Genomic DNA, 17625 nt, shown 5'->3' on the forward strand with positions numbered 1-17625 from the left:
ACGCCCACTAGGCCGCGAGAGTGTTTATACGCGCTGGTGAGAGGGACACCTGGCGCGGTCAGCGCGCGCGTGGGGATCGTGATTGTTACGTTCTAATGCAATTTGCATGCGAGAATGCGAGGTTGACGTCTTTCGCACGAGCACTTGTCATTGTGCGAACGAACTGTAGTGTTCTCTGGGGAGGCGAATCTCTCCCCCCGGGAGAGTCGCGGAGACTGCATATGCTTCCTTCCTTCCTTCCTTCGTCCGGCTTTTCTCCCCCGTTCGTGCGCACGCTAGTCAACGAGCCATGGATCTCGTCGATCAACTCCGATGCGCGGCCAGCGACTTTCTCACCGACCGAGAGGCGTCGAATCGATTTGTCGTCAGCGTTGCCGAGTGCGCAGATCGCGACGCACTCGACGCAGTGTCCGACGTGCTCGCAAACGAGCAAAACGTCCAGCTGCTCCAATTCTGCGGCTGGGAACTCGTAACCGTCCTCGCAAGCAGACAAACCGAAGCGAATAGCGAGAAAACGCGTTCGCTACTCGAACTCATAGCAAAAACGTGCAATCCTCGAGAAGTGATACTAGCAATAGCGGAAGAGTTAGAGAGACCAATCAACAATCTGGCCTTTATTTCTTTACTTCAAATTCTACGCGTCTCCTTTTCGCGAATGGAAGGGGGATGGAAAAAAATGCTATCCATGATACGTTCGCCTCTTATTCGTCGTCTGGGAAAAGAATCTGTTGATGATATGACAGCTCTTCATTCCGTTTTGGATGCATGTGGCGCGTTCGTTGAAAGTCTTATTAGTCGTTATTCGAGCGACGATGCGGACGTGCAAATGGAATTGGGACTACTGTTAGTATCCCTGCTTGGTCCTCCTGTTGTTTTTTCGTCGTCTCAATTTGTGGCGAATTTTTCCGACAACGTAATGACTTGGATTCGACATATTCGTCTTTCTTCAATTCGACTTCTGGAAGTGCAGAAAAGCTCGATGGCACAGCGGAACAACGACGAGGAAAATATTCCAAAATTGGCATGCGCTTCCTATTCCTACATCATGTTTATCAGAGGACACGGATTGGAATTCTTTCCTCAGGTTTATCACCCCGTTTACCTGTTATCTTTACATTTGACCGCGCTTGTTGAACTTCTCTCAGAGGACCTAGACTGCGTGACTGAAAAGGGGCTTGCCCTATTTTCTTATCTCGTACAAAGAATCGACGCTGGATCCGTTTCTACGGCGTTTCTGAACGACAAGCAAGTTCTCTCGCTTGCTCAGAGCCTTATTAGTGTCATGACTGGGCGTTCATTGAAGCAGTTGAGGCGTACAGCTACGGAAGTTCTTCCTCGATATTTGGCTTGCTTGGAAGCCAGTCAACGCGTTTCATTGATACTGACTTTGCTGGCCCAGTCGAATCACAGCGGAGTCTCTGGTCTTCTTATTTATATAATCAAGGAAGATATTATGCGTTTTTTGAATGGGCAGCTGGGATTGTCACGTTGTGACGTTGGAAAATTGCTTGACGTTGTGACGTCGTTTCGTGACGATGATGACGAGATATTGAGAGACTCTGACCGAATTATGAGCGTGCTCAATCTGCTGCGATTTCTACTGCTTCGCGATAAGGAGAACGAAACGGGAGTGTGGCAGAAGTGGAGTCAAATCAAGCAGACATTTATTCAACCCCTTCAAACAGCCATCTCCAAAGCGAAAGAAGAATGGATACGAGAATTCGAACTAGCAGAATTGCCCACGGCAAAAGGCCCGGAAACAGAAGTAGAGATACTCAATGAAGGTATCCTCCCGCCACCAGCAAACCGAAAGGATTTAGCAAAATCGGCATTACTAACAATCGACATCATGGAGAGCGTGGTAAGACGAATAACAGAAATAGCAACAATAACAGCAAATTAATTAAACCCCTTACGCGTACTCTATATAATATTCCAATGTAACAGACAACAGCGATACCCAATACTACAAAACCAAAATACCGGAAGATAAATTAACTACAAGTTATGCTGCTAAAAAGCGCATTCAAGCTATACACGATAGAAGATTACAGCTATCCTCAACTGCTCGAATTGCCAGCGATGTGACGTTGCTGACCGACTTCCTTTTGAATAAATTTTCGTAGCCTCTCCAAGTACTGGGCGTACAATTCGACGTCGTTGTGACCAGCACCTTCGATCCACAGCGGTTCAACGGTTCGCGGCGCTCTCTCGTATATCGCAAGGCCGTGAGAAAAATCAATGACTTCGTCATCAGTACCGTGAATAACGAGAACGAGAGATCCGACCTTACCAATCTTTTCACAACTAAAAAAAGGTTTCAATTAATTAAAATTTTAAAAATTTAATTATTGATTTTTTCTAATTAACTAACCTCGTGAAGGGATCGAAACACCACGTGCGCTTGGTACTGGGAAAAGCGACGCGCATTCCCGACATAAGCGGAGCTTGAAGTATAATCGCTCCCACTTCGAATCGCGACGCAAAGTCAATCGTGGGCACGGTACCGATGCTTTGACCGTAAAGCACGATTTTATCCGGGCTAATTCCGTAGCGTTTCTGAAGCGCCGCCCACGCGGCGTCCATATCGGCGTAGAGATTCTTTTCGCTTGGCACTCCCGTACTTGCGCCGTAACCCGAATAATCGTACGAGAAGATGTTGCAGTCGATGCGCGAGCCGAGTCCGACGTAGAAACTCGACATTTGACCGATGTCGACGGCGTTGCCGTGCGAGAAGAGGATCGTGTACTTGGGATCGTCCGTGCAGCGGACGTACATGCACGCGATCGTGTTTCCGCGTCGCGTTTCGGTTGTGAAGACTTCGAGGCCGCCCAGTTCGCGATCGCCGTACTGCCATTCGCTTCCCTCGCCCAAGTGAAGCGTACAGTCGCCGTTTTCGTGTCGATTTACGCTGTACGAAGCGGACGGTGGGAGAAAGGCGAGTTTCGCTGCGATTCGCGACGGAAGTGGCGGGCAGCAGAAGAGATAGCACAGTTCCGAGCAACTTAGGCCCTGCATTGAGGCAAACAATAACGAAACGAGCGACGAAGTGAGGTCGACTACCCGGACGTAAAGTGCACGTGAGCGTTAGCGTGCGATGGCATTTATACGGAATATCGGTCACGAGCAGCCTTTTTAGAACTTCTACGCAATTGTGGTTCGTTAAGCGAAGGTTCCGACTATTTGCTTTTCAGTTTAGGTCGACCAAACCTACAAATCAAAGTGCCGTAAACTTTTTAGCGTTACGACGTGCCGTAACAATCTTCTTCATGTCGGACGTCGTTCGTTCGACGATCGAACGACGATCCGCTTGCCTGAATTTGAGCCATCGGGATTTGACCGTATTACCGGCGACCGATTTGAGCCAAATTTCGGATCTGAAGATCCTTCTTTTGAACGATAATAAACTCATCATGCCGCCGTCAGAAATTTTGCATTTTACCGGATTGCTCGAGTTGAATTTGTCGGGAAATCAGATCACGTTGTTACCGAGTGGAATCGAGCGTTTGAGACAGTTGACATTTCTCGATTTGAGTCACAATCGATTGGGATATTTGTCGAGCGAATTGTGCCAATTGATTAATTTAAAAGAGTTGTGGATCGTTAAGAGTGAGCTCGTCGGATTGCCCGAAAATTTGGGAATATTGAGTCGTCTGGAGATTTTGGCTCTGCAGAAAAATTCCCTTGCTTCGTTGCCAGACAGTCTAGGGGAAATGGAGTCACTCAAATGGCTAAATATTGCGGAAAATAATCTAATCGATTTGCCTGGTAATATGACGGGAATGAGACGTCTGACGTACTTGAATGTATCAGGCAATAGTTTGGGCAAGTTACCCGACTGCCTTCTCACAGTACGCTCCCTCGAAGCAATCCACGCGCGAAACTGCAACTTGTCTCAATTGCCAGACCTCGGAACGCTCGTTCAAAGTCTGACGTCACTATTTTTATTAAACTGTAGAGAAAATCCATTTCAGGAGAAATCGGACTTATCGGAATGGATAGATCAGAATCGCTTTCTATTTCAATACACCGAAGAGATGTAGATAAACCCAGAGAGTGTGTCTGCGTGGGAGCTAAAGTTCCAAGTGTGAGCTTCTCACGTGAACGCGATAGCGCTCATTGCAGGCGTTACCCTTGTTTGGAACAACAACAAAGCGTTTCAAAGTCTTCCTTTATCTTTCCCGGTCATTCCCTTAGCAGTTCGTTTTTAGTGACGCAGTCAATTATAGACGTAAGAAGACACTGAGCTATTCTGATAGGGAATTGCGTCTAGGGCCTCTGCCACACCCCTTGGGTGATACTTGGGTCGCTTTTTCTAGGACGATGGTGAGCGCTACGACGGGTGCTGCTATTCTGGGGATTATCGCTCTTCTTTTTACTGTTGCTTCGATTGTTTTGGCGCTTGCCTTGTGCAAATTATTGGGAAAATGGTTCGTCTGGTTTCTGGATTTATTATATCTGGGCTCATTTGATTCTTTAGTGGCTTTAGGCGTGTGTATCAAAAACGCGGGTTACTGCACTTTCAAAATAAAACTTATGACGTTGAAATTCGCGGGTAATATTTGTTGTGCGCGTAGATTTGTTTCTTTGAGCAACGTCATCCTTGCATTTAGAAGCAGCAGACGGTCGAAAAGTGAGTGGGTCGATAGCCGCATTTACGAGGATCTCGACACGCCAAAGCTTACAAAGAAAACGAAATGCAAAGCCTCGAAGACTTCGCTTCTTTCATACGACGAGAACGTTTTTGAAAGTACTGGTACTGTTGTGCGGTAAGAGAGACGAAGTAGGCGGAAGCATTCACTTCAAAAATGAATTCTATAGGAATAAAGGATATAGGGAATCAGCTGAATGTATAGAGCTTCAGACGAAGGCTGATGTTCACAGCAAGGATGAAACTGAGACTGTGGATCTGATAGATACTGAGAAGAAAAATACAAGGTAGCAGATGCTGATATGTCCAAGTTGTTTATAACATTATTTTTCTTCATCTTAGCGATAATAACGATAAAGAAGCAACGTACGCTTTGCCACGGCGTTCGAGCAAATTTTCAATTATTTTTTTGTAGTAAGCAAGAGGTAGAAGTCTGTGTCACAGAGGAAAAGACAACGAGGTGCCCGCCTTCAATTCAATACACTAAAATCTATTAGAGCTGTGGCACTTTGCCTTTAGTGAAACGACGCCACCGGTTCAGCGAAACGAAGAAGAGAAGACAAGGTAAAAATCGCTATTATCTACACCCCAAATCATTTTGCTGGTGTAGTTCAACGAAGGAGGACAATGCTCAGGTACCACAGGAACTAGTGGACACCTATGCTAAAGTGGATTTGGTCAAAAAATGGTATGAATTGATTATTTGCTTTAACATTCTTATTGGCTTTCTCAGGGCGAGACGAAGTACATATCATCTAAAGCCTCCTGAGCCAAGCAGACCTCCATCTGACTACATATCCGACAGGTTAGGGTACTGTAGTATATAGCACGTTTATCAAGAGACTCAAATTCCTGCAACACAGTGAAGAAATGTCTCCAGAGCCTCCAATACCTTCACCTGTGCACAGGTACTGTACTGACCGCTTCCCAACAAGACGCGTTATTGGGATTTTTATTTAGTAGTGAAGTTAAGCCTCCCGAGCCTGCAAGACCTCCGTCTGATGTTTTTTCTGAAACGGAGTATGTAGTATCTTGCTTTTATTGTGTGTTTAGTAATTTTTATATTCGATGTAGTGAGTCAGCTCTTTTGCTATCTCAGGATTCATCTGAAAGACCCGTCTCAGCTATTGCTTATGAAAATTTTGCTTTTGACGACGGGGAAAAGGCCGGGGAGAAGGATGATGGAAAGACACTTTCTGTTGTCTATGAAGACACTCAATTTCCTGCGGAGAGTAAGCCAAAGCTTGAGTTATTGATCGATGAGGATTATAAAGACGCAAAACAAGGAAACTCTGTTGTCTACGAAGACACTAAAGTAGCTGAAGAACCTAAGCCAAGAGTCCAGTCAATGGTCTACGAAGACGTCGGTTACGAGGATCTTGAAGATGTGCAAGAGAAAGTAAAAAGGTAATAACCTATGGCGAAAGTAATTATCATTACTTTTAATTTCTTTTTCAGTTTGCTGCAAAAAGAGGCGTGACACCGTATAAATATTTGTAATTTGACTGTTCTACAATTCCTAGCGCACGTTAATAAGAATGATGATCGCTCGAAAGTGCGTTTGGCAATTCGTACGACAGCCCATGTGGCTACTTCCTGCACGTCTAAGGCAGTTTGGAACCATTTTGAATGCTGACGCATTGCCGAGGCCTCCCACGAGGAAACGGAGAGGTTTTGCCACGGACCAAAAGTAAAGCGCTTCTCAAGACATCCATGCACGCTCTAATGCATCATTTCAGCTTGTCCATCACCCTAGTCGATTTTCATCACAAATCCGAAGCAACACTCGACGAATTAGCCGAATATTTCGAAAGTCTACCAGAAACGGACATAAATTGCGACGAGAATTACGACGTTCACTTATCAGTACATCGAACCGAAGAAACTATTCACGATTAACAATATTAATTCTGATAGGACGGGGTGCTGACCATTTCCCTGGGCAAAGACTTGGGAACGTATGTAATCAATAAGCAGACTCCAAATAGGCAGCTATGGTTTTCATCTCCACTGAGGTACGCTCTACAGCTACATAGACCATATACCTTATTAATTTAATAAGTGGGCCCAAACGATATGACTTTCTCAATGGGAATTGGATCTATAAACGCGACGGAATGTCACTGCACAGTCGATTGACGACGGAGCTGACGCAATTGTACGGAAAGCCCGTCGATCTCATGCATTTATTAGCTAAAGAAGTGGGGCATAATTAGAGACTATCGTACAAAGAAAAAACACGCAAGAATATCATAATCATCCTATAAGTACATAATCATAAATCGGTTCCGCTATTCTTCCTTGTCTTCACCGCTTTGGCTCATGTCACAGGCGCCAATAACACCGTCCGCGGCGGCGACAGAAGAAACGCCGTCTTCACTCTTATTGTCCTCTTCCTTCACTCGATAAGCCGGTGGATCTTCGGTGGCCTCATCATATGTGGGCGGTAGGCCGGCTAGGGCGCGTTCCTCGCCCAAAAGCTGTTGCTGATCATTTCCCATGACGCTGAAATCGTCGCCGCTTGCACGTGACCGGTATTGTTGCAAACGAGAGCGTCGCAGCTGCCTCAGTTTTTTCTGACACCGAATAAAGAGCATCACGAAGACGATGAAGGTAAAGAGAGCGATAATGCAGCCAGTAATTAAAACGACACTGTCAGTGGAACTAAAAACGGAAGTCCCTGAAAAAAAAACAATTCCTCAATTCCCTGCCCCGCCCACCCCACCCATCTAAAGTCTTACCCGGTATAAGTCGATCGTTTTGGGGACGGTTGCACAAGTCTGAATGACAGCAGTACGTGCATGCGCCGTTCGTTAGGCACGCGGTCGAGCATTCGATCTCGGGAGCGCACGAACGTTCGAATGCCGTCGTTTTACCGTATTCTTTCGTGCGCTGACTGAAGCATACCGATCCTGGAGCACATTCGCGTTCGTATTGAACGTCGCTGCACGTTTCTTCGGCGTTCGGGCCTTTTTGGTAGCAATAGAGGCATTCGATTGCGTCGACGCGACGGTCTGAAGCGAAAAAGCGATTAGGTACGTAGCGTGATAGGTTTAGTCGTCAACCGAGTAGAAGAGCGGGGAGTAGGGCCGAGAAAACGAAAAGGAACGACAAGTGGTTCATGATGGCACCAGTCACCCGGACGCGGACGTGTACGCATGATGACGTAGGTGACGTAATTTCCTTAGATGGCGATAAATAGTCATGACGACGCGTTTAATGACGTCATGCATATCGACACGCCTACCGAATTCTGCCCACCACCAGCGCTGTCATGAGTACGGCAAGTGAAGATGCGAAGGTTTAGCGTTCTCTCTCCGCCTAAAAAATTAAATGCGAACGTCTCGTCGTGTCCAGATTGTCCAGGCGTTCAGCCGCGACGTGAACCAATTCAAGGGGCTTGTTTCGAAAGTGGGAACGAGTCAAGATTCGGTTCAATTGCGACGGCAGATTCACTCGCTCGCAGAAACGGCGAGAACGAAAGCGCACGACGCCAAGCGACGATGCGAGCCGAACGCCAAAAGGTACACGCCCACTCCGACTAGAGAAACAGAAACAATTCATCCGGGTGCGATACTATGTAGCAAAGATTCTGCGACGAAAGTTCAGTACAGTCGGCTCATCACGCAGCTGATGAATGATGTTAAAAGTCTGACATCATCTGAAAATGAATTAAAATTGAAGGAAAGAGAACATCCTACTCCTCCTCAAGGTACGAAAAATCAAAGGTAGAAATAATTGGGGTTATTTATCTTTTAGGATCTCGTGGGGTTGGGGGTGGGGGTGGATTTTCCTCTGGAACTTGGGGCGATGATGAGCCACGTCAAAATCAAGCGCAAACGGTCCAGCAGACCCAGGCATTTGACGTTCAGGTGTATGATGAGACGAAGGAGAGAGCCGAGCAATTGAACCAATTAGAATCGTAAAGCGGAGAGTTGCAACTTTTATGAGCACTGTTGCAGTCATCTTCTTTTTTAGAAACATGAAGGATTTGAATGAAATGTTCTTGGAGATGGGGGTGACTCTCTATCAATAATTAGTTAATAATTATTAATTATTTCTGTTCTTAGACTCTAGTTGCTGATCAAGGAGAAGCCTTAGATCTTATCGGTATTCGTTTTCTCATATAAAAGACAGTAGTTTAGTCTTTTTTTTAAAGAAACCAATGTGGAGCGTGCTGGCATGTCTGTTGAACATGCAAAGGAAGAAACGTCCAAGGTTTGCTACATCTCAACAAATAAAATTTTTTAATAATTTTTTCAAGGCATTGACACTAAAGGAGAAAATTCGCAAGAAGAAAGGGTGTTGCATCGTTTGCACGCTCATTTTGTTGGCCCTCATAGGCGGCATCATCGCGATCATAGTAACCCAAACAACGTAATAACAAACCCGTGTTTTCTACAGTCGAGTTCCTCTGCAAAATAGAAAAAAAAATATCTGGCACTAACTTGTTTATTTACGAAGGCGGGCCTTGTCCTATCGCGCACGCGCATTGATCCCTCGTGCCCCTAGTTTCCCGAAAAGGCGACCAAATAGCACAAATGGCGAGCGCCCTAGCACGACTAACAGCTCTAAGAGCACCACAGGTAACTCTTATGCGCGCAATCTCGCTCTAGCGTCAGATGCGACCGGCGTTTTGACTGAACTACTCACGACTCTCCGTTCAGCTTCTTCGAGGCGGACTAGCGCCGCTCCTAACGGCCCAGCGCAGCTTCCACGCGACTCCGTACGCGTACAGCAAGTCAGGTACGAACCCGATCGCATCGGGGGCCCCTTCGAATCACGATTGCGCGCCACAGCGACAGCCGAAGTATCGAAAATCCTCGAAGAACGCATTCTCGGCCACTCGCAAAAAGCCGAACTCCAAGAAACCGGTCGCGTCCTATCGGTCGGCGACGGAATCGCGCGCGTCTACGGCCTCAATAACTGCCAAGCCGAAGAAATGGTCGAATTCTCAAGCGGACTCAAAGTAAGCATCACCAAAGTGGGCGTGGCCACAAAACCAGACTCTTCTCGCAGGGAATGGCGTTGAATTTGGAGCCGGACAACGTCGGCATCGTCGTTTTCGGCAACGATAAAATGATCAAGGAAGGTGACGTAGTGAAAAGAACCGGCGCAATTGTCGACGTTCCAGTCGGTCCCGATCTTCTCGGTCGTGTCGTCGACGCGCTGGGAAATCCCATCGACGGCTTGGTAAGAAAATTCTAAAAGACTACATACATATCTTATATAAGAAAATTCTAAAAGATTACATACGTACATTATATAAGAAAATTCTAAAACAGTACATATATTATATATATAAGAAAATCTAAAAGACTACATACGTAATTATATATGATTTTTTTTTTCTTCTTTGCTTAGGGTCCCATTACTTCGGCGGAGAGACGACGCGTTGGGTTGAAGGCTCCCGGTATTATTCCCCGTATTTCCGTGAGGGAGCCCATGCAGACGGGACTGAAGGCGGTGGACAGCTTGGTTCCCATTGGACGCGGGCAGCGTGAGTTGATCATTGGAGATCGACAGACAGGGTAAGAGTGAGGGGCGGGGCACTTTGGTGGTGATAGTCTTTTTTCTCTTGTAGAAAAACTGCTATTGCTATTGATACTATCATCAACCAGGCTCGTTTCAACAGTGGAACAGATGAAAGTAAATGATTTAGCATAGCTAAAGGGGGGTCGTCTGTAATTGATTTTTTTATAGAGAAAAAGCTCTATTGCATCTACGTGGCTATTGGACAGAAACGCAGCACAGTTGCTCAGCTCGTAAAGAGACTGACAAGCCACGGTAAAATCACAGTAGATAGGAGACCAAATTAGAGAATAAATAAAAACCACTTTATAGTACAGTACCGTACTCGCGCGAATAGTGTTATTTTTTCAAAAAGCCAGACTCCTATAGTGTTTCTTTTTAAAACGCCGGTCTTCCTAAGGCGGGATTTTACTTTAGAGTGTTCCTAAGTACCCCAGCAAGCGTAGTACAGCTTAGATAGCATCCTGGGTAGCATTCAAGGTCACACCGCTCTATTTTTTCAAGACAGGGGGTCTTCCCAAGGCGAGACTTTACTTTAGAGTGTTTCCAACAGCTTAGATAGCATCCCCGCTCTATTTTTTAAACGTCAAACGACCGGGGCTCTCTATTCTATAGATGCCATGAAGTATACAATCATTGTGAGCGCTACGGCTTCCGACGCGGCTCCCTTGCAATACCTAGCGCCCTATTCCGGCTGCGCCATGGGAGAATACTTCCGCGACAACGGAAAACACGCTCTCATCATCTACGACGATTTATCCAAACAGGTATGGACTCAACACTATCCGGGGACGTTTCTAATATCTCTTCCTCCTCCCAGGCTGTCGCTTATCGTCAGATGTCTCTCTTGCTGCGTCGACCTCCCGGACGCGAAGCGTATCCAGGCGACGTTTTCTACTTGCATTCGCGTCTTCTCGAAAGAGCGGCGAAAATGAACGACGATTACGGCGGCGGCTCGTTGACCGCTTTGCCGGTCATCGAAACGCAAGCCGGCGACGTCTCGGCCTACATTCCAACCAACGTCATTTCAATTACAGATGGACAGGTAAAGAGAGAGAGGAGTGTGGGACGGGTATAAAGTACAGTACATTGTCGATTATCCGAACCCTTCTGGGTGTTCGGATAATGGATTTTTCGGATAATCGATCGGAATAATTAATTATTAAATAAAGGAGTTTTTATTGTTTGATTTAATTAAGAAAAACTAATATATCAGTAGTTAGGAGCGAAATGTTTGTCAATTTTTGTTCTTTTCTCTTTTTAAAACCTCGCGTTAAAATGACGTCAGTTTTTGATGACGTGTAACACGTCATGTGACATTACAATTGATTTCGGATAATTAATAATTCGGATAATCGACGATGTACTGTATCTTGTTCTGGATGAAATACTTCTTACGTACTCGTAGTAAAGACAGATTCTCTAATATCAATGTGACGTCTTTCTAGATCTTTTTGGAAACGGAGCTTTTCTACAAGGGAATTCGTCCTGCCATCAACGTGGGTCTCTCTGTGAGCCGCGTGGGATCGGCTGCTCAAATCAAAGCCATGAAACAGGTATAGATAAATACTAATTTGTATGTTTTTATTTATTTTTTCTCTTAGGTTGCCGGTACGATGAAACTGGAGTTGGCTCAGTATCGCGAAGTGGCCGCTTTCGCGCAATTCGGCTCTGATTTGGACGCGGCGACGCAGGGTCTCCTCAATCGGGGCGTCCGTCTCACAGAACTTCTCAAACAGGGTCAATACAGTGAGTAAATTCCTCTCTTCTCACCTGCGCAGAATCGTTATCCGGGACATCGTACTCTAGTTCCCATGGCAATTGAAGACCAAGTTGCTGTGATCTTTGCCGGCGTGCGAGGCTATTTGGACAAGGTGGATCCGTCTCGGGTGACCGCTTTTGAGCAGGATTTCCTCAAGCACATGCGAACGAGCCATCAGTCGCTATTGGATACGATTCGCCAGGAGGGGCAAATCAGTCCGGCCAGCGAGGAGTCGATGAAGAAAATTGTCGTGGATTTCGTCGAGGGCTTTCTTGCCGCTTAAGGTTAGTGGTGAATAGACGCACTCTTATGCTGCCTCTTCTGTCTTTCTTCCGTCTCTGTACATGGTTTATTGGGAATGAGTAGTGGCCCGCGGCAAAAATGCTCGTATCACGTGGTCTTTTCATCCGGGATTGCTAAATCGAAACAGAAGCACGTTGTCCGAAGCTCTGACGCTTTGTACAGGTAAGATCGATCCCTTCACGCTTCCGCGCGGAGCCTCCAAGTGCGATAGCCTCTCGGGAGGGTTCCCTCTCCTCTCGCGCGTTGGGATACGCTTTCTGTCGCGAAACCGCACCACCTTCTTGCCAGGGGGCTCTCTTCTCCTTTTATTCCTTTCGTTTACGCGCTCTGTCGCTAGACTGCATCATTCATTTTGATCTATCACCCCCAAATGGCGTTGCGACAAGCCTTTTCGCTTCGAAAGCGAGCTGGCAACCTCAGGATTCGATGAGGACAACGTGTCTTTGCCACACTTGGCTCACCCAGGCTGAGCGAAGAAGGAGAGTGGAGCTGGAAAAGCGACTGGAAGACAACCGGTTTTAGTAGTCCTAGAGTAGGAGGAAGCATGTGGTTCATGTGTAGTAGGCGCATAACATGACTTGCACGTCTTGCTCCCTTACGCGCTAGAGGTTAGATAGGCTAGTTTAGGTTAGATAGGGCACCGGCGGGGTGGTGCACCCCTGTGTGCACTGCCGCTGCCATGGAGCAAAGGGTAGGGTACAGCAATTTTATTTCAATAAAAATGAAAAAACAAACAGAGTTTCCCCTCTTCTTTTGCGGGCAGTTTTTGTTGACGGGGTCTTGCCCAGGACCCCGGAGCAGTTTTTTTGATGGGGTCTTTCCCAGGACCCCAGAGCAGTTTTTTTTTGATGAGGTCTTGCCCAGGACCCCAGAGCAGTTTTTAATGAAGGGGTCATGCTCAGGACCCCAAAGCCCTATCAAAATAATCATTAGTGCAAATATAGACAATACGTTCTATGCGTACCTGTTTTTATGTCCGCTTCAATGTGTGCCTGTTGCTTCACATATGATGAAGACACATAGGCACTTTGCTGTTGGCGTCATTCTCTTAGAGAGACTACCAATAAAAACGGTAGCCTCCATTAAGAGATGCACGCCACAAAATTGAAGGCATACAGGCCTTTTAGGAGAATGCGCCTTATCTTTGCTAAGTCGCATTTGTAGAGTAATACACGTACGATGCTTGCAAGATGTCTGTCTATTCTAAGTCTGGTGTTCTTACTCTTCATATTCAATTGAACTTATTTCTCTTTCATACTGCTGTTTCAAGTTGGCCAGGTACAATCGAAGACCTGCCTCGTCGAGTCTTGAGTTGCGCGCTGCTTGAATGAGACGGTTGGCAAGCTTGAAGACGGCCCTCTCCTTGAGAGATTCCGGTGATTGTCCCTGCCTCATCTAAAGGTATTTATTAATTAAAACGCGTGCACTCATCTCATTTGAATTGTGATGCACTTCATCTCTTTCTTCTATTTCAACCACAATTTCTTTCGCTTCTTCTACAACACTTTCGGGCAGAGAACACCTCGCAGCAAGCCGTAAACCTCAATTGAAAAAATCCCTGCCTAAAATTTAGATCCAAATTTATAAGGTGTACGTACCATAATGCTGATCTGTGCATCTGCCTTTTAGCAGAAGATGTGGATGATGCAGTTTCTCGTAGAGATCTTCCATCTCTTTCTGCATAAACATAAGAACCCACGAAGGAATGAACAGAACCTCCTTACCTCAACTTCAAAGTGGTAACTGGAAAAGAAGATAAATATTGAAATATTACGTGAAGAAAAAATGTACTTTTCGACGTTGGCGTAAAGAGAATCAAGCCGAGTCAGTTCCTCAAAGTGAGTCACGAAAAAAGTAAACGCCTAAAAATTCACTGTAGGATGCCAGCGGCATTCCGTTTTCCTACCTTCGTGGAGATAAGAAACTCGCAGAAAACGTGGCACAGTCCCACGCCCTCTTCGGCGCTAGTACCTACAATAACACAATGAAAAATTCTTAGCTCGAAATCTGACTTATTACCCCTGCCAAGTTCGTCAACGATGATGAGGGAACGATTGGAAACGTTCTAAGACCCCAAGGAGTACACTTAGAAAGAAAAACAACGGGATTTTTAAACCTGAAGAATGTAGTTCGCTTCCTTCATCTAAGAAACAAAAACGCTCAGCTAAAATTTTCGAAATTACAAATGTTTACCTCAAGCATGAACGTGGAGGCGTTCGTTTCGATGTCGTCATCACTTCCGATGCGCGAGAAGAGTTGATCCGTCAGGCGAAAGGACGCATATTCGGCGGGAACAAACGAACCCATGTGAGCCATAACGTGTAGCATAGCAACTTGTCTCAGATACGTCGACTTTCCACTCTGAATAAAGTATATGAGAAAAATCCCCCCACAATAAACGAACTTTTACCATGTTGGGCCCAGTAATGATTTGAAAATTGCAATCATTAGAAACATACTGCAGTAGACAAGTACTGTTTAAAAAAATCAATATATAATTTATAGACTCTTACGACGTTATTTGGTATTGGAGAATCGTCGAGGATTTTATCCAGTACAGGATGCCTACCCCGTTTCACAGCCAGCGTATCAGTAAATTCAGGTCGCACTAAATAAGTCTATGGACGCGTCCCCTGGACTCCGAACTGGCTTACCGTAATTCGAAAGCGTGCGAACGTGAGCGAACGAGACGAGCATGTCGAGCATGGCGACGCAGTCTGTCAGCTTATACAGGCACCCAATGTGGCGACGAAGATCATTAAGAAGATCGTTCATCACACTAGACACTAGTCAATGATTATTTGACTAAGTATTCATCCTACACGTTGGAGAGAAGATAAATTTCCTTCAGCGCTTCGCTGACACGATCTGCTTAGGCGAAAATAAAAGATTATTATTCGTTTCTTTATGTAAACGTACCGTTCAATTTAACCTAAACGTGAAATCAACGTATATCTTATACTGCTACTTCTACTTACCAGATCCTCAGTCGTTGCGCTGACTGTGTTCTTCGTTTTGACGACTTTGATAAACGTCTCCGGGAAGGAATCCGGCATTTGCTGGGCCCCTCTACCTCCAACGGTCATCTGAATAAAGAATCCTCTTGACGCGTTGTACGCTGTTCGAAGTGGCAAGTCCGTCTCGACAGACTCTCGCTGCACGAGAGCTAAATAAAAACAATAAACTCCTCTGTTAGAACCCAGAAGCACGATTACAATTAATATTATCGATTAATTCCGTGTACGTTTGCCGAGCGATGTCTAGCAATCCTAAAGGCCCCACCAAATAGAATCCCAAGCCATATAAAACGTCTTCGCGCTCACTGACCGTTAATATTAGGCTAAATAGATATCTAGTCGTCAAAATCTTAAGAAGAGAAGGCGTACCTTGACGGCAAAGCACTTCTGCGTGATCATATGCAACGTTCCGCGCTGATAATGCGTGTCGTCGTGAATGATCCTATCGATGTGCTCCATCATGACTATAAAGCGAGGATCATCTAACAACTAGGCCCAATGGAAATCCATCTAGAGACGTCAATTAAACGCCTTACTTCTTTATGAGCGGTTAGAAGAACGCTTTCGGCGTCCGAGAGTGCGGTCTTTAGCGGGTCGACCAGTTCGAGCGTGTGCTTGACGTAGACGATGTTTGTGATGCGTTGTTCGGCTGTCTTTGCCGTCTCCTCCTTGGGTATGTGCGCACACGAGGCGAGCGCACGATCCACGTCGAGAAAACGACTCAGAACTAAGAATTAAAGTAAAAGAGAACCCCTTTTAATTGTTTCACGTACCGGTTTGAAGATTGCAGAAGAGATCCTTCAGGAAAAGAGCTATCAAATGATTTTTTAAAAAAAGTCTGGATATCACCTCTTTTTCTGTGAGTTCTACACGATACAAATCGAGTTATAAAGAGGTCACTGTATGACTAGTTATCTTACCAGTCACACAGTCTAAGCGCAGTTCAATTGTTTCAATATCTAAATCAAGAGCTACCTACGTCTATAGTATACAAATACGAATCCTAGTTTACCGCAGGGTGGCTGTAGAACATTGGCACGCAGTAGACGAGCTACAGTAAAGCGTACTAGAATATTCCATGCTTTTTTCTTTACCCTTACCTCCTGACGTCGTTTTCGTGTGATTCAGAACGCCAAAGAGAGAGTGGGAGCTCTTCGAATCTCGCGCATTCACAAGCAATTCCAAATTTTTCACGGTGACGACATCTAAAGAGGAAATTGGAACGTGGACTTTTTTCTCGCAGGAAGTTACCTATCATCATCGTCTGCTCACTGCCACAAAACTCGACCTTGACGGAATTGGGCGCAAAGACAATATTTTGAACATATTCAACGTATTTCAGAAGCGCCTAAATTGCTGTTAAAACCAAGCAAAGAAAAGAGACAAAGCAAAAAACGTACCGCCGCTGCAGCCAAGCAATAATACCTAAGAAAATTCGACAACGTAAAAATTTCAAAATTTAATTTTCTTACTTTGTTGAAATTTCCATTTCTACAGTGCTATACTCTGGAACGCAGAGTCGTTTCACATACTCGAGACCTTCTCTCAGAAAAATTCCAATTATTCAAATATCAATTTTAGTCTCTTGCCTTTGGTTTCGTTGAAGTATTTTCGTTGGACTGTCGTCACGTTGGAATCGGGCGAATAATCGCGAACGAGTTGAAACAATTTCGACACATTTTGACCGTCGCATGCCGTATGAGGCATAATGATTTCCAACGGATTCATAACCTGCAGTTTAGTGAGAACTTTGGCATAAGTCTGACTATCAGCAAACTAGGAGAAAAAATTCCTCAAAAAAAAACCCTAATAATTATTATCTAAGACCTGAGATAGAAATAATTCGGGTCTCTTTATGTCGATACTCGCCATGCCTATTTCTCCCCTAGCTAGCCCTCTTCCCTCCACAAGAGCTACGTAAATATCGTTACGGTTGCCGTGATGATACCAAATTTTATTTTTTTCGACCTATCATGACGGATTGGTCGCGAATTTCCGACGTGAACGTGCTCGTCGCCGTTCTTCCGGTTGTTATTCGATCGCGCGTCGATGATGTGGATGCTGGCGCGTAGCTCGTTGTCGTCGCCGTTCGCGGCGTTTTGTGGCGATCGCGAGACGCTCCGCTCCTCGGTTTCAGCCGCTTGCGTGTATTTCGCGAAGCGGCGTTGCTCGACGGGCCCGATTTCGGGATGGAGAGAAGGGAATCGCTCATCGGCCCAGCGGCGCCGAAACCTGAGAGAACAATAGATAGAGGAATCTAGGGAGACGTGCATTAGAACCGTAGTTTGACGTAGACATGAATAGCGAAGCGCTGTGAGAAGACGGAAGGCCGTGAGAGAAATGAGTAACCGGAAGTAACT

At 45.6% G+C, this 17625-nt stretch overlaps 9 protein-coding genes across 14 annotated transcripts; 6 read left to right on the top strand and 3 right to left on the bottom strand.

Annotated features, from left to right (window-relative positions):
- Positions 1-171: 171 nt before the first annotated feature.
- LOC136192484 (glomulin-like) lies at positions 172-2316 on the top strand. Its single transcript, XM_065981115.1, has one exon. It carries the CDS (start codon positions 290-292, stop codon positions 1901-1903), a length of 1614 nt encoding a protein of 537 aa, XP_065837187.1. The 5' UTR covers positions 172-289; the 3' UTR covers positions 1904-2316.
- LOC136192495 (alpha/beta hydrolase domain-containing protein 17C-like) lies at positions 1900-3072 on the bottom strand. Its single transcript, XM_065981129.1, has 2 exons — positions 2375-3072; positions 1900-2307 (listed from the first exon to the last, which is right to left on the bottom strand). Exons 1-2 carry the CDS (start codon positions 3016-3018, stop codon positions 2061-2063), a joined length of 891 nt encoding a protein of 296 aa, XP_065837201.1. The 5' UTR covers positions 3019-3072; the 3' UTR covers positions 1900-2060.
- Positions 2563-4043, top strand: LOC136192496 (leucine-rich repeat protein soc-2-like). 2 transcript variants are annotated; one of them, XM_065981131.1, is made up of 2 exons: positions 2563-3157; positions 3200-4043. In XM_065981131.1, the coding sequence occupies exon 2, from the start codon at positions 3270-3272 to the stop codon at positions 4041-4043; it is 774 nt and encodes a 257-aa protein (XP_065837203.1). In that variant the 5' UTR covers positions 2563-3157; positions 3200-3269. The 2 variants fall into 2 exon arrangements, with proteins under 2 accessions (XP_065837203.1, XP_065837202.1); XM_065981130.1 differs by having other exon boundaries at positions 2563-3080; positions 3140-4043.
- A 77-nt stretch (positions 4044-4120) lies between these two features.
- LOC136192493 (neurofilament heavy polypeptide-like) lies at positions 4121-6206 on the top strand. Of its 2 annotated transcripts, none has more exons than XM_065981125.1 (15): positions 4121-4231; positions 4320-4430; positions 4481-4555; positions 4614-4769; positions 4822-4938; positions 4994-5017; positions 5067-5111; positions 5171-5215; positions 5262-5339; positions 5385-5456; positions 5515-5559; positions 5612-5671; positions 5726-5883; positions 5938-6058; positions 6110-6206. In XM_065981125.1, the coding sequence occupies exons 2-15, from the start codon at positions 4324-4326 to the stop codon at positions 6129-6131; spliced, it is 1125 nt and encodes a 374-aa protein (XP_065837197.1). In that variant the 5' UTR covers positions 4121-4231; positions 4320-4323; the 3' UTR covers positions 6132-6206. The 2 variants fall into 2 exon arrangements, with proteins under 2 accessions (XP_065837197.1, XP_065837198.1); XM_065981126.1 differs by having other exon boundaries at positions 5615-5671.
- A 158-nt stretch (positions 6207-6364) lies between these two features.
- On the top strand, positions 6365-6867 carry LOC136192171 (frataxin, mitochondrial-like). Its single transcript, XM_065980691.1, has 3 exons — positions 6365-6517; positions 6569-6666; positions 6714-6867. The coding sequence occupies exons 1-3, from the start codon at positions 6365-6367 to the stop codon at positions 6865-6867; spliced, it is 405 nt and encodes a 134-aa protein (XP_065836763.1).
- LOC136192500 (uncharacterized) lies at positions 6824-7821 on the bottom strand. Its single transcript, XM_065981135.1, has 3 exons — positions 7717-7821; positions 7393-7665; positions 6824-7331 (listed from the first exon to the last, which is right to left on the bottom strand). The coding sequence occupies exons 1-3, from the start codon at positions 7772-7774 to the stop codon at positions 6943-6945; spliced, it is 720 nt and encodes a 239-aa protein (XP_065837207.1). The 5' UTR covers positions 7775-7821; the 3' UTR covers positions 6824-6942.
- Positions 7821-9098, top strand: LOC136192499 (syntaxin-7-like). Its single transcript, XM_065981134.1, has 8 exons — positions 7821-7952; positions 8009-8175; positions 8236-8363; positions 8411-8573; positions 8630-8669; positions 8722-8761; positions 8811-8869; positions 8916-9098. Exons 1-8 carry the CDS (start codon positions 7926-7928, stop codon positions 9030-9032), a joined length of 741 nt encoding a protein of 246 aa, XP_065837206.1. The 5' UTR covers positions 7821-7925; the 3' UTR covers positions 9033-9098.
- LOC136192483 (ATP synthase subunit alpha, mitochondrial-like) lies at positions 9093-12372 on the top strand. Its single transcript, XM_065981114.1, has 12 exons — positions 9093-9237; positions 9319-9397; positions 9451-9620; positions 9671-9844; positions 10016-10182; positions 10236-10300; positions 10355-10438; positions 10799-10950; positions 11004-11228; positions 11632-11739; positions 11788-11932; positions 11993-12372. Exons 1-12 carry the CDS (start codon positions 9193-9195, stop codon positions 12226-12228), a joined length of 1650 nt encoding a protein of 549 aa, XP_065837186.1. The 5' UTR covers positions 9093-9192; the 3' UTR covers positions 12229-12372.
- Positions 12373-13165: 793 nt separating this feature from the next.
- LOC136191969 (mutS protein homolog 4-like) lies at positions 13166-17625 on the bottom strand. Of its 4 annotated transcripts, XM_065980408.1 has the most exons (31): positions 17545-17625; positions 17234-17497; positions 17093-17178; positions 16855-17041; positions 16738-16804; positions 16666-16690; positions 16517-16613; positions 16366-16470; positions 16278-16316; positions 16186-16224; positions 16115-16131; positions 16039-16063; positions 15802-15992; positions 15635-15754; positions 15576-15588; positions 15464-15517; positions 15227-15414; positions 15168-15180; positions 15071-15119; positions 14903-15027; positions 14762-14856; positions 14659-14706; positions 14442-14609; positions 14365-14391; positions 14268-14313; positions 14155-14219; positions 14040-14110; positions 13973-13991; positions 13847-13925; positions 13701-13789; positions 13166-13643 (listed from the first exon to the last, which is right to left on the bottom strand). In XM_065980408.1, exons 1-31 carry the CDS (start codon positions 17561-17563, stop codon positions 13467-13469), a joined length of 2607 nt encoding a protein of 868 aa, XP_065836480.1. In that variant the 5' UTR covers positions 17564-17625; the 3' UTR covers positions 13166-13466. The 4 variants fall into 4 exon arrangements, 3 of the variants coding, with proteins under 3 accessions (XP_065836480.1, XP_065836479.1, XP_065836478.1); XM_065980407.1 differs by having other exon boundaries at positions 15071-15116; positions 16039-16131; XM_065980406.1 differs by having other exon boundaries at positions 16039-16131.

Source organism: Oscarella lobularis, chromosome 10 (assembly GCF_947507565.1).
Source record: "Oscarella lobularis chromosome 10, ooOscLobu1.1, whole genome shotgun sequence".
Lineage (NCBI taxonomy): Eukaryota > Metazoa > Porifera > Homoscleromorpha > Homosclerophorida > Oscarellidae > Oscarella > Oscarella lobularis.

Bases quoted from the DNA above. Each gene is read 5' to 3' on its own strand.
- LOC136192483 (XM_065981114.1), top strand. From the start codon at position 9,193: ATGGCGAGCGCCCTAGCACGACTAACAGCTCTAAGAGCACCACAG. The intron at 9,238-9,318 runs GTAACTCTTATG...CTCTCCGTTCAG, and splicing joins CAGCTCTAAGAGCACCACAG to CTTCTTCGAGGCGGACTAGC. The intron at 9,398-9,450 runs GTACGAACCCGA...TGCGCGCCACAG, and splicing joins GTACGCGTACAGCAAGTCAG to CGACAGCCGAAGTATCGAAA.
- LOC136192496 (XM_065981131.1), top strand. From the start codon at position 3,270: ATGTCGGACGTCGTTCGTTCGACGATCGAACGACGATCCGCTTGCCTG.
- LOC136192171 (XM_065980691.1), top strand. From the start codon at position 6,365: ATGCACGCTCTAATGCATCATTTCAGCTTGTCCATCACCCTAGTCGAT. The intron at 6,518-6,568 runs GTACATCGAACC...TAATTCTGATAG, and splicing joins ATTACGACGTTCACTTATCA to GACGGGGTGCTGACCATTTC. The intron at 6,667-6,713 runs GTACGCTCTACA...TAATTTAATAAG, and splicing joins TGGTTTTCATCTCCACTGAG to TGGGCCCAAACGATATGACT.
- LOC136191969 (XM_065980406.1), bottom strand. The intron at 16,132-16,185 runs GTAAGATAACTA...TGTATCGTGTAG, and splicing joins GCGCTTAGACTGTGTGACTG to AACTCACAGAAAAAGAGGTG. The intron at 14,220-14,267 runs GTAATAAGTCAG...GTGTTATTGTAG, and splicing joins CGTTGACGAACTTGGCAGGG to GTACTAGCGCCGAAGAGGGC.
- LOC136192493 (XM_065981125.1), top strand. From the start codon at position 4,324: ATGGTGAGCGCTACGACGGGTGCTGCTATTCTGGGGATTATCGCTCTT. The intron at 4,556-4,613 runs GTAATATTTGTT...CCTTGCATTTAG, and splicing joins TATGACGTTGAAATTCGCGG to AAGCAGCAGACGGTCGAAAA. The intron at 5,018-5,066 runs GTACGCTTTGCC...ATTTTTTTGTAG, and splicing joins AATAACGATAAAGAAGCAAC to TAAGCAAGAGGTAGAAGTCT.
- LOC136192500 (XM_065981135.1), bottom strand. From the start codon at position 7,774: ATGAACCACTTGTCGTTCCTTTTCGTTTTCTCGGCCCTACTCCCCGCT. The intron at 7,666-7,716 runs GTTGACGACTAA...TTTTCGCTTCAG, and splicing joins ACTCCCCGCTCTTCTACTCG to ACCGTCGCGTCGACGCAATC. The intron at 7,332-7,392 runs GTAAGACTTTAG...TTTTTTTTTCAG, and splicing joins AAACGATCGACTTATACCGG to GGACTTCCGTTTTTAGTTCC.
- LOC136192495 (XM_065981129.1), bottom strand. From the start codon at position 3,018: ATGCAGGGCCTAAGTTGCTCGGAACTGTGCTATCTCTTCTGCTGCCCG. The intron at 2,308-2,374 runs GTTAGTTAATTA...ACCTTTTTTTAG, and splicing joins TGTTTCGATCCCTTCACGAG to TTGTGAAAAGATTGGTAAGG.
- LOC136192484 (XM_065981115.1), top strand. From the start codon at position 290: ATGGATCTCGTCGATCAACTCCGATGCGCGGCCAGCGACTTTCTCACC.
- LOC136192499 (XM_065981134.1), top strand. From the start codon at position 7,926: ATGAGTACGGCAAGTGAAGATGCGAAG. The intron at 7,953-8,008 runs GTTTAGCGTTCT...CGTCGTGTCCAG, and splicing joins CGGCAAGTGAAGATGCGAAG to ATTGTCCAGGCGTTCAGCCG. The intron at 8,364-8,410 runs GTACGAAAAATC...TTTATCTTTTAG, and splicing joins ACATCCTACTCCTCCTCAAG to GATCTCGTGGGGTTGGGGGT.